Genomic DNA, 13,293 nt, shown 5'->3' on the forward strand with positions numbered 1-13,293 from the left:
GTTTCTCTACACTGCGATTAAAGTTCAGACGAAACGAATATCCGGCGCTAACAACCGTGGACGGTTTCCCACTCCGTTATTGTCAGAGTGTGCTCAGAATTGTATGCGAAAAGGTCCTATTAGGACTTTTTGAACGTCGGATTTTTCGAATACTCGCGACGCTAAAAACGCAAATAAAAAAACTTGATGAAAACTGAAAAACGTGGCTATTGGCAGCGGTTAGTCAATGGATTAACGAGAGAAAAAATATTTCGTCTGGCAGCTGGGCCCTCGCTGTGTACTCGATTCGGCTTTTGATTGGAATACATGGAACTAAGAATCCTTTATCAGCGACGACAGCATTCCACGTAGATTTACATTCAAATGATAGACGTTTCGCGATCAAAATATAATAATGTAAATAAACGTAATATTTGTTCTTCAAATACACAAATTTATTCTCCCCACAAAAGTTATGGTTATATACGACCTTGTCCACATCGTTACAGTTCCAAGTAGGCGCTTCGATCGATGGTCCATTGAAAGCACTCTATATTTTCCTCCTATTTATATGGGCGTTCCTAGATTCTTTAAGTTAAAATCGTCCCTGATTGCCTGATACAAATATTAGTTTGAGTTCTTTCGCATTGTTCTATTCCGGGTAATGAGAAAAGTGGCACTTAGACTAGAATGGTAATGAGAAGGCGGATACTTAGGCATTAGAAGGTAATATGCGTGAAAGATCGCATAGCTTTAACGAATTTTTTCGTGTTTCTTGTCAGAGGACGCTCGAAAATTGACAAATGTCGTGGGATAATGGAAGTTTAGGAATCCCAAAGGTATCAACCATCCTTGGTTAAAAAGGAAGGATGAAGGTCGTGACTTCCTTTGGGTGGCAATCATTATACGTTAAATGCGCATCTCCGGCGTATTAAGGTGGTGGAGAGTGTTATCTGCGCTTGCGATGACAGTTATCGCGACATCAAACATGTTGTCGGGTCGTGCGCCTAGTGTTCTACACTCCAATAAAATCTGAATTTTACCACTTTTAATTGCCACAATCTAACAAACCGTAAATGACCGTAAGTGCCATAAAATTACACTCCTCCACATTTTAAACAAACGTCATATGTGGAGTAAAATTACGTGACTCGCCAAATTCAACAACATGTAAAATTAAAATCAAACGTAAAGCTATGTAATTTTTGATGCTCGTATATGTCATGGTTAGGAGACGTAAATTTACACGATTTTTGCTATGTGTGTAGCGCCAGATATCCGGTAAACGAATCCTTTCGACCTGGCTCTCGTCCGAGATGTGCTGGCTATCCTCTAAATTTATTTATATCTTCTCTTTTGGTTAACTTGCTAAAAGCTACCTGCAAATGTGATCCCAAGAGTTCTCAGCGGATCCAAGGAGGCCAGTCGGCGATCCGGTTCATGATAGTCCTGATAGTGATCTTCCGTTTGCTACAAAGCTACAAGTTTTATTTCTTTTTATCCCCGTTATTTTTGTCCGCTCTCTCTTCGCTTTCTCTGCTACTGATGTTGGAATCACACTCTTTTGTATGCATTTGGTTAATCTTAGGTTTTGGTTTGTTCCAAACTTTCGAGTGGGTAATTCCCCCCTCGGTAATTTTCGAGTGGGTAGTACTACCCATACTACCCACGCATTCCGCCGGCCCTGCTATTGATGTGTGTTTGTGCAGCTTCCCGCCAACTTGAGAGCAAATCGTGGAAGAACAGTTGTCCTGGCAAAATAAGTGGCAAATCAAGACAATGACCGTAGCGAGAGCAATAAAAGTGTCCCGAGTGGAAGGTCCGGGAATGAAAAATGAACTATTTTCATAGCCGAGGACAATTCCTCCCCCAAAAAAGACGGCCAAAAATTGGCTCAAGCTTCCACCATTCATCAACGAGATCCAGGTCACTTGAGCGATTGTGTTTCGTGCTTAGGTTATTGGACGTGGAGTGAAAATTGCCCGCCAGACTGTAATTTTTCTCATTTTTATGAATGATGAAGAATTGCGCCGAATTTACCCATTCCTATTTTGGGGGTGGAACTCCTCCCTGGTCGAATTTTGGTGACAAATAGATGCACTTCATTTTTTTTTTGTTCTGCCCGAAGCAGATTCAGTGCGGTCCAATATATCTCTTTGGCTGTCGCAGCCACCTACTCCGCTATCCAGCCAGCCAGCCAGCACATTACCCGAGTCGGTGACAAAAGACATATAAATTAAGGGCCCTAAAAGCTATCCCAACACCCAACACCTCATCCCTGTACACGGATGGAGCGGTCGAGCGAGGAATAACCGGGAGCGACACCTCTCGGTGACAAATTGGAACCGATTTATTGCGCTCAAGTGCTTGTCTTCGAATGAATTTTCTGCTGCGCTCCGACGACCTAAGGCAAGCTAGCTAACTGTTCGTTTTCTTCGGTCGGTCGGTCGGTTGGTTGGTTGGTCGTTTGGTGCAAAATCGAGAAGACACTTGATATATTCAAAAATTTACACCCTTCTCCCTCGGACTCCAGAATCGGAAGGAAGAGAGATAGAGAGAGAGAGAGAGAGAGAGAGAGAGAGAGAGAGAGAGAGAAGAAGTTTTCGGCTTGACATCTTTCAACGGGATCAGACCGGAGCTGGTCCCCCCCATCCGAGTGCCGAAGAGGTTAAACAGATTAAAGAAGATACAGGGTGAGAAAGAGTTTTTCCTATATACCTCAATTCAGGGTACGAAGGTTTTGGTGATAGATGAGGGTGAAGAGAAGGAGAGCATTTGTAACGACAATAGAACTGGGTTGTCTTGGGTAAACTTGTTGACTACCGCAATTGTCAACTCGATGAAGCGCAATTCTCGTACCGACAAGCACATTCTAAATGATTTTCTACTTTTGTTTCTATTTTCAGTTTTCCCAAATGCTCCGTCGGCTCCGGGGATGTCCTGCGTCGGAGAAGATCGTAAGTATTGATTGCTTGTGTCGTTAGATGCTGACTAATCGTTTCTAGTTTTTCGCTTCAATACGAATCGATGATGTAATATATTAGTCTTCTGGAACTGCAGGGATGGGCGTGTGCCGAGTTCGGTGCCAAACTGATTTGACTAGGACGAAATATAAGTTGTTTATTTATTTATTTTCACTTTTGATCTGTGATGGTGCTCGAGAACAATGTCGGATGGGGGAAAACACAGTTTGTAAATGGAACAATGTTCAAAGGCATAAAATCCTGTGTTCGTTGGTAACGTAACCAGCAGACGTTTTGTGCAGTGTCCTGATCAGAATCAAATAATTAAATATTTCTAGGTGCTTTTTGAAACAAATTATGTAAAGAATCTAGCGAAAAAGAAATAATAAAGTTTTTGGGAGGCATCTTTCCAACGTTTTAATATTGAGGCCCCGTTTCAAAACTTTCGGCCGAAATTTTATTCGAGTTATTTGAACGTGAATATCTGCTGTTGTACTGAATGAAAACTTTAGATTATTGCGCTATTTGATTAGAAATATGTACAACAAAGGAATTTGTGAAAGCCGTTATCTGCACCATGATTGGTCCGTACAATTTGCTTACAAGCGAGCCAGACTAGCTCCTCCAGTTTGACGATGGAAGTTAACCATTTTTGTTCGATGGCTTCTTCGATTTCGAACGTAAACTGAGCCTGGTACAACACCGGATGTTGCATGCGAGTGCAGCACATCCTGTCGGCCGAATCCATCGTTTGCAGAGAAAGGGCAACTGCGCCGAGCGTGTCGGTGTCGGAGCACTCGTCTACATGGCAGCCGTAATGAAATATTTTGCCACTAAGGTAGTGGAGCAGACAGGAAATGCATCCCGCAATAACGAAAAGGCCAATATAATCCCCCGTCATCTGCAGCTGGCCATTCAAAATTACGAAGAGCTGAACAAATTGCTCTCCGGCGTGATTATTTCCCAGAGTGTTGTGTTGCTTAGTACCCAGGCCATTCTGCTACCAAAGAAGGCAGGAAAGAAATCGAAGAAGGTAGCTACCACTCTGGTGGAGGTGGTGAAAAGGCCAAAAAGCCAAAAACTGCCGCTAAGAATGCGATGAAGGGGGAGGGGCATAGCGTAGTTGGTAAATCGATTGCATTGTACGCAGCTCACCTGGGTTCGATTTCCAACCCCGCACATGGGGTTGGATATTTCTAAAGAAATTTCTCTAGCCCGAAATATTTATATTTCGGTTTTTCCACTAGATTTAATGGCACCTTTCAGAATATAATAAAAATTGCAACATTTGTGTTAACAGGCTAAAGTGTATTCTACTTCACTTCGGTTATGTCTCTGGTATTACCCACTCATCCTTTTTAGTGGAGCTGAAAAGTGCGTGGTTGTCGTCTTTAAGAGAAAAATCCGCTAATACCTTTGCTGTTTGGTAAGTCATGAAAACCGCCTATTTATGATTGATTTGTTTATTTATCAACGGCTCATTTTTTGTTGCGATTATTGAGGTTTTAACCTTTGAGAGAAATTTTAAATATAAAATAAACTTTTACATTACACAAGGATCCATTGTTGTCTTGCCTTTAAAATCGTAAAACAAAACAACTTTCGGTTTGAGCGCTTTACACTAGACGCTCCAACTAATTTTACTAATTTGAATGCTTTATTATTTTTTTTAATCCGTTTTTATTTTTTTTAATTTTATTGGGTTAAAACCTTTTAATTTTGTTTTTTATTAATTTTACTGATCTTAATCAATTAATTAATTAATTAATTAATTAATTTTATTCAGTTTATTCGTTTTCTTCATTCTATTCCTGTCATTCGTGTCATTTGTTTTATTTATTTTATTTAACATGTTTATTTTATTCATTCTTTTCATTTAATGAATGATAAAAAATAATAAAATAAATTAACCGAATATATTTTATTGATTTTATTCTTTTTCTGTTTTATTCATTTTACTCATTTTATTCGTTGTATTCTTTCGGATAATTTTGCTTATTTTATTCATTTTATTCATACTTAGTTCCGTTTCGGCTTCGCCTCATCAGAAACCGACACTAACTTATTGTCGGAATAGATTAGCGCCGACTTGACGCAAATCCCTTAAAACTAAAACACACTTTGTGTTTCAATCGAACGATTGATCAAACGTGATGTCCCGTTCGAGCAGAAGTTCTGTTTATGCCGATGAGACACAGTGAAGTCGAAACTTGTCTTGGCTTAGCAGACCACTATGCTATATTTCACCCTAAGGAGGAAAATTTGGTAAAAACCAATTGAAACACAAAGTGTGTTTTAGTTTTAAGGGATTTGCGTCAAGCCGGCGCTAATCTATTCTGACAATAAGTTAGTGTCGGTTTCTGATGAGGCGAAGCCGAAACGCAACTAAGTATGAAATAAGGATTTGTGCCCTCAAGTGCAAAGACTGGTTTTACTAACAAATTTTCACCCTAGTGAGAAATTTTGGTTTTTACCAAATTTTCCTCCTTAGGGTGAAATATAGCATAGTGCATTTTATTCATGTTATTGGCTTTAATGATTGTATTGGTTTTATTCGTTTTGAATACATAATATTCATTACAATCATCATATTCATTTTATTTTCTATTCATTTCATTTTATTCACTTCTTTGATCTCACTGATTTTTTCATTTTATTAATTTTATTTAATTCATTCATTGTTGTTTCATGTATTAATTTAACTAATTTTATAATTTGTTTTTTCACTGATTTTTTGTATATTTTTTTTAAATTTTATTAATTATAGTAGCTTTACTAATTTTATTTTTTTAATTTCATATTTTTTTTATTTTTTGTGCTCTTATTCATTCAATTAATTTTATTTATTTTAATTCATTTTATTAATTTTATTCAGTTTTTCCATTTAATTCATTTTGTTAATTTTATTCATGTTATTCATTCACTTCATTTTATTAAGTTCATTGATTTTCTTATTTTTAGTATTTTATTCAATTTTATCAGTTTATTCATTTTATTAGTCTTATTCATTTCATTCATTGTATTTATTTTAAACTTTTTAATCATTTTATTCTTTTTATTTTTTATTATTTGTAATAAATTTATTATTTCCATTGATTTATTTTATTATTTGTTAATTATAGCTATTAGTTTTATTTATTCTTTCTATTCATTCGATTCATTTTATCTATTTCATTAATTTTGTTCATCTTATTTCTTTTATTAATTTTATCAATATAATTCATTTCGTTCATTCTATTCATTTTTTCATTTAATTTACCATATTCATTACAATCATTTAGTACATTTATTTTGATTACATTCATTTAGTTTTTTCGTTTTACTATTCATTCATTTTATTCATGTTTTTCTTCATTTTATTCATGTTATTCATTTTCCTCATTTGTACGGGCGAGTGACCAATTGGTTGAAGCCCCAATAAGCTAAAAAGTACTCTTAATTTAATGCATTTAATTCATTTAATATATTTAATTAGTTTTTTTCAGTTGTTAAGTTCATTTGTTTTATTAGTTTCGTAGCATTCATTTTATTGATTTCATTCATGTTATTTATTTTATCCATTTTATTCGTTATTTTCAATTTATATCCTATATTCATTTCATTTTATCCACTTCGCCTACTTTAGTGATATCTTACGTTCAATTATTTGTCTTTTTTATTTATTTTTTTATTTCACTGATTTTATTACTTTTTTAAATTTTATTAAATTTACTTATTCTAGGGATATTACTCGTTTTGTTTATTTTATTCGTATTGTTCGTTATATTCATTTTGTTCATTTCATTCATTAATTTGTTAATCATTTTACTCATTTGAGGAATTAGTTTTTTTTTTTTCATTTTTTTATTTACATTACTCATTTAATTGTTTATTTCGCGTTACTCATTTCATTGTTTGTGTACACTTTATGCATTATCAAGGGGTGGGCGTAGCGTAGTTGGCAAATCGATTGCCTTGTACGCAGCGCACCTGGGTTCGAGTCCCGACCCCGCACATAGGGTTAGAAATTTTTCATAAGAGATTTTTCTAACCCGAAGAGGCGAATGACCTTAATGTTAAAACCTCTATAATCGAAATAAAAAAAAAAAAAAAAAAAAAAAAAAAAAAACAAATAAAAAAAAAAAAAAAAAAAAAAACTTTATGCATTATTAATTTTTTTGAATTTCATTCATTTGATTGATTTTGTATAGTTTATTTACTTTATTCGACGTTTTATTTGTGTGGGACCTTAAACCCTTCTAATGTTGAATTCGTACTTCACGTGACTTGATCAACCTAATAAACTTTTCACATGTAGTCAATTGTTCTATATTTTCATTTACGCATTTCTCTATTTTACCATATTATTTCGCTTTCCGTTGTTTCTTTGTTTCGTTCTTTTTTTCACTTGCGATATTTTATTCTTTTTTGGACATTTTTTATAATTTTTGCATTCTGTATTTTTGTTTCCGTACTCTTAAGCGTTCCTTTAAATTTTGTCCTGTTTTCCATTTTGTTCATGTTTATGGTTGAATTGTCGTTATTCTTATTTTTGTTTTGTAATTATTTGCGAATGTAACTATAGAAATGAAAAAAAAGTTTATGAAATAGAAAATAAATGTATAATATATATATATATATATATATATATATATATATATATATATATATATATATATATATATATATATATATATATATATATATATATATATATATATATATATATATATATATATATATATATATATATATATATATATATATATATATATATATATATATATATATATATATATATATATATATATATATATATATATATATATATATATATATATATATATATATATATATATATATATATATATATATATATATATATATATATATATATATTAAAAGAATGAAAATCTAGTGCATTCATATTTCTATTTTTTGTTAGATAAGAAATTTATTTGTTTTGCTATTTCCTCAGTATCAACTAGTTTTCGTTTTGCATTTCATTTTTCATTACTAGCATTGTTCTTCTTCCTATCATTCAGTTTGCCTTTTTTAAATTTATCTAATATTTATTGTTCTCATTTTTAATTTATCTCTTTTATCGTGTTCTTCTATTTTTTCTATTTTCCTTAATTTTTATCAGTATTCGGTATTATTTTTGTATAATTACAACCATGTTTGTATCAAAAACTGTTTCTTATTTATTCTATTTAAATTTTCTCATTTAGGGTATTCTGCAATACCGCTTATTTTTCAATTTTCTCTCGCTTCGTATAATTTCTTTGCACCTTCTTCATTTTCATTCATATCTTTTTCAATTTTTGACAAATGTTGGATGTTCCCACTATTGCAGTTTTGATTTTCTTTATTTGTCTTATTTCTTTTTTTCTATTTTGTGTTTACCAGTGTGGTCATTTTATTAAATTAGGCATTTTCCTTCTTTTTACACTTCAAATAATTCTATTTATTTCTTTTTTTAAATGCATTTCTTTTAACTGTATTATGATGTTTTGCATCTGGCTTTTCCATTGCTTAAAAAATATTCACACTTTTTTCAATCGTTCTTCATTGCTCCAATTTAATATTTGATTCATTTTTCTCAATGCAACATCCATTCAAGGTGGTGCAATAATCCCATTTTTTAACTAAATATGTTTTTCTCTTATCTGGTTTTCATTTTTTTTTAATTTTTCTTTTTACATATTTTTTTCTTTCTTGATCTTTACAAATTTTGGTATTTTATTATTACTTATTTTGCCGCCTGTATAATGTTTGCAATATACATTTAAAACATTTTGTACTTTCCTACTTCCAACTTCATTATTATTTCTATTTTTGACCTTACTTGTATTTGTTTTAAAGATTCATCAATCTTATTTTTATTATTGCTTCAGTTTTTGTTTTCAAAAACAGTTTAATTTTTGTTAATTTTGTGCACATTTTTCTATTGTTTATGTTTCTTAAATTTTCTAATTTTTCATTACGTTCTATTCCGTTTTTCCCAATATTTTAACATTTCCCTCCTTTCATTCCTTTTTTGTTTTCCCATTTTGATCAGTCTTTTTATTGTTTATTTTTATCCGAACATTTACATCTCTCGCTACTATTTTTTCTTTATTTGATATCTGATATTTTCAAGATGTTAACAATATTTCTTTATATCGCTATTTTTTCATGTTATCAAAAATTGTACATTTATTCAAATTTGTTATATTTTTATTTTTGCCAATGTGTTATTTCTAAGTGTAAGCGCCTCCGCTAGCGGGCCCGCCCAACCCTTTTTGACTTCCCTTCGGTAACAGCAATAATGTGAAGGTTTTAAGGTAAACTATTTCGGGGCTACCGTAAGTCTACCCGCATTCACTGGAAAAACCTTGAGCTGATGGTGGCTTCATAACACATCACATCATATGTGTTATTTCTTAGAAGCCTTTCTATGTTAAATTATTTTGTTCAATTGCAAAAATCTTGTGCCAATAATAATAGACATGAAAATACAAACAAAAAAATGCAAAAACAAGGTTTTATATTTTTTTGTAGTTCTTGGCTAATTCTGCCATTTTTCTATTTGTTTCGTTTTCTATTTTTGTCGCGCTCATTATTTTCTTAATATTTTATCATTCTTTTCCTTTTTCGACATATATATTTACTTCCTATGTTTTCCAGTATTTGAAGATGTTCTTACATTTTTTTTTCATTTGAAAAATGAACTTGCCAATTTTTTCTTTTCTTTCATTTTTCATTTTGGCATTTTAGACCTTTACAGATTTACGGATTTCCTTTCAATTCACTGCGAATAGTTTTTCAAATGAATCTCGAAATAATCGGTCGAATGCGTGTTATATTTTCACAGCAACTCATGTTAAAGAAGTCCAAACAGTATTTTTTCTATTTTTTTATTTTATTTGAAATGGCTGGCAAATTTCAAAATGTTACAAATATGAAACAAATTTCGCTATCTCGACCGAATGATTTAGCACAAAGAAATTCTACCGACCTGCAGCAAATACCCCATTCTCTGACGGATATTATACTAATGTTCCCAAACCGCACCCCGGGTTCTCTTCCTTCAACCGTTAGTTCATTACAAAAGTCGCAAAGTTCCAGCAGCTGTCAGCAGTCGAAATTTCCAACCGCACAACTAATTCTAGCAAATGCAATTCAGATTAGTTCCACTACACCCGACGACCCTCGGGCGCAGAATAACTTTAGAATAACCGCATACTGTCTGGCCCTGGCCCTGACGCTGGCCCGGCTCTGCAGGGCGTCATAAATTAACGCACACTTGGACACGCGCTGTGCCCCGTCCACTTAGCGATGGAAATTAAATCCGCTAGATAAATATGTGTCCGCTCGACCCCGCCGCCGCTGCTGCTCGGCGGGATGGAATCGGTTTACTTGACAGTGGCCAGCATGTGTACCCACCCGACCGTTCTCCTGCCTTCGTACACTCCTACGCATCAATCATCTCCCGAGCGTCTCCATTCCTTCAGCATTCGAGCTGGAACGAGTGCTCTCGCAAATGCAGCCAGCGCGTACCAGGAGGCTTTGCATTGGATTTGAATTTAATTTCATAGAATGAATTAATTTATTGGTTCCGGGGGACACAGCAATCCAGTCCGGTTGTTCCCATCACAAGCGAGTTCCCGGTGCGCGCGCTCGGGTTCGCTTTTAGTGCTAATAATGGCATGCTAAACATACCGGCCGCCTCACTGCCTAGTTTACCTACCTTCCAGCATACCTTCGCCAGCCGGGAGGAGGCGCTCGCGCGAGCTCGCACCACGGGGAAGCACCGTTTCAGGGGTCATAAACTTGAATAATGGTATTCGCGCTGTTTCCGCTCACTGCTGCTCCGGTGTCCTTGTGAACTCTGACTGAACCAACGCCGTGGCGCCGTACTTGGGCCGGGAGGGCGGTAATGTCGTGCCTAGTTGTAGGTACAGCGCGTATTCACGAAACAGTTCACCATTCAGGAGATGGGAAATCCGGCAGGCAATGAGTAAGGGACCTGGTAGGCGTTTGGTTGGTCGGTCGGTCGTTCGTCGGACGGCCGAGTGGGGGGCCCGAATGGTGGAAGGTTCTGGTTGCACTACGATAGACCACTCGCTTTAATTAATCCTGTTCCGATGTTATTGAACGCGGGTGCAAGCGAAGAGGAAATGTTCCCTGGGAACAGAGAGCACGAGGGTCAATAGGTTTCACTGGGTTGGTTGCACTGATGTTGATGTAACTTGACACGGCCATTTCCTGTTTCTGGTTCATGGATAAGTCCGGGTCGCCGAGGGATGTATCATCATTAGGAAGTTTGGTAGCGTCGGGAAAAATGACAGTGTTTAGCCGGGTAAGCATGTCAAATCTGCACCCAATCGAAGATCAAAATATTATCAAATGTGTGAAAAACTTCATTGAGAGATTTTTCCGTCATTTTAACTCTTTAGCGGAAGTATTAGGAGAGCTAGAGCTAAGAGGCAATATTCATTTTTTTTAGATTTTTTCGAAAACGGTTTCTTGGAACTACCGAGCAAATGATTCACAAATCTAACATGTTTGAATTATTTTTTCTCCACTTTCAATTTTAGTACCACGCTGGATTTCTCATTCTTTCATGTCTTTTTGTCACGCATCGTGTTGTTGATTTTCATTTGATTTTAAGAAAGCGTGGGCGGGTAAAATATTTGATCAATTGCACACGACATGGTGTGATATGGGCACGGTAACCCCGTGCATTTCCATTGGAATCCTTCTCGAAGGAAGCGCATGGTGCTTTATTGTCCTCTAGGCACGGAACCGTAAGCATTCGGTTATACAATAAACAAACGTCAAGTGTACTGAATGTTGGAAACCATGTATCTCAATTAAGAATCGACCGTTGTTTGCGCCTCTAGAGAAAGGTTCTCGGAATGTGATAAATTGCAAAAACTAATCGGTTTGTAATGTAAAATGGATGTAAGGATTTTCCTCATCAATAGCTAGCACCATCTTGGTACCAGTTAGATACTAAATCTAAACTAGCACCCAAATTGCTTAGATTCAAAATGCCATACATCTTGCATGAACGTAATGTAGTTTATGACGGTAAATATTGATGAGTGGGATTCATACAGAAAAAAATAGTTTTATAATTTAACACATGTTATATTTATGCTTTAGCTTGCTAAGCCAAACCAAGATTCGATCTCATTAATTTTGATCAGCTTAATCAGAACTCCTTTTCTTGTGGGGCAACACTCAGGTCTAAGGGTTTGCTCAGAAACAGAAATAGTTTTTTCGTTTTTTAGAGCTAGCTTTAATCCAGCGCCAGCTTAGTCCTGTCACTAAGTTAGTGTCGGATTCTGATGAGACGAAATCGAAACGCAAATTCCACAACCAATATAGTGATTCGAATGGTGAATCGTTGTAACGGTTGATTTTACGTCAATAGTGTCTTCTGAATACTTATCAAAAATAGCAAGATCTGTCATTTATTGCTATGATTTTAGTGATTAATTCTCGTAGAAGCAAGATTTTTCTTTTTTGTTTTGGTAGGAGATATTAGCTGTCGTCTTTGGTAAAGTTGTGGGGATTGCTTTCGCGAATATCTTTGCTGAATACACTAAGTTTATTCTTTTTTACACTTTTTTTTGTAAATCGATTGTCTTGTACGCAGCTCACCTGGGTTCGATTCCGAACCCCGCGCATTGGGTTAGAGATTTTCCTAAAAGATATTTCTCTGACCCGAAAAGAGGCGAATGATCCTAGGCTAAAACATCTATAATCAAAAAAAATAAATATTCTACGAAATTGCCCCAATCGTGAAAATACTCAACTTCGATGAGCGCATATTTTCTCATATTTTCACAGATATTGGAATTTTTTGGAAATGCAATAATTTTTTTTTCAAATTTTCTATTACACTACTGGAGACAACGAGAGATAAATGCAAGTCATTGAGTTTTATAGTACACTAACATTTTTAACGAGGTGTCTAACGAGGTTTTCAAGTGAATTTTCCAAATAACGCGGTTTTTTACGCCGATTTTTCAAATATCGCGGTTTTTTGTTGTTCTACTGCAGCTAGGTTTTTGGAAGAGCGTCAGAACCACTCAGTACAATTCACAGTGACACGACTTAGTCGGTTCAAATACGATGGTTTTATGTGATTTTGGTACGATGAATTCGTTTTTGATATTTAAATATATGAAAAATTATTTATTATTCATTAGGGTGTCTCAAAAATACCTATTTAATGAAATTGTTTTTTATTTTTTTTTGTATTTTAAATTTCGTGCGCTAAATCGTTTTTGATATTAACACATGTTTTTAAAAAACCTTCATCATACATTCCATTTTTTCCCATTTTTTGTATTTTTGCATTTTTTATATTTTTTAT

General features: G+C 34.6%; 1 protein-coding gene across 4 annotated transcripts in view; it reads left to right on the top strand.

Annotated features, from left to right (window-relative positions):
- LOC131689676 (atypical protein kinase C) overlaps nucleotides 1-13,293 on the top strand; it is a 481,953-nt gene that overhangs the window by 277,768 nt on the left and 190,892 nt on the right. For all 4 annotated transcript variants that reach the window (XR_009305444.1, XR_009305445.1, XM_058974925.1 and 1 more), the window contains exon 4: nucleotides 2,886-2,936. Coding sequence is in view for 2 of the 4 variants with exons in the window: in XM_058974925.1 (XP_058830908.1) it covers nucleotides 2,886-2,936 (51 nt within the window). In the remaining 2 variants the exon portion in view is untranslated. The remainder of the gene's footprint in view (nucleotides 1-2,885; nucleotides 2,937-13,293) is intronic.

Source organism: Topomyia yanbarensis, chromosome 3, assembly GCF_030247195.1.
Source record: "Topomyia yanbarensis strain Yona2022 chromosome 3, ASM3024719v1, whole genome shotgun sequence".
NCBI lineage: Eukaryota > Metazoa > Arthropoda > Insecta > Diptera > Culicidae > Topomyia > Topomyia yanbarensis.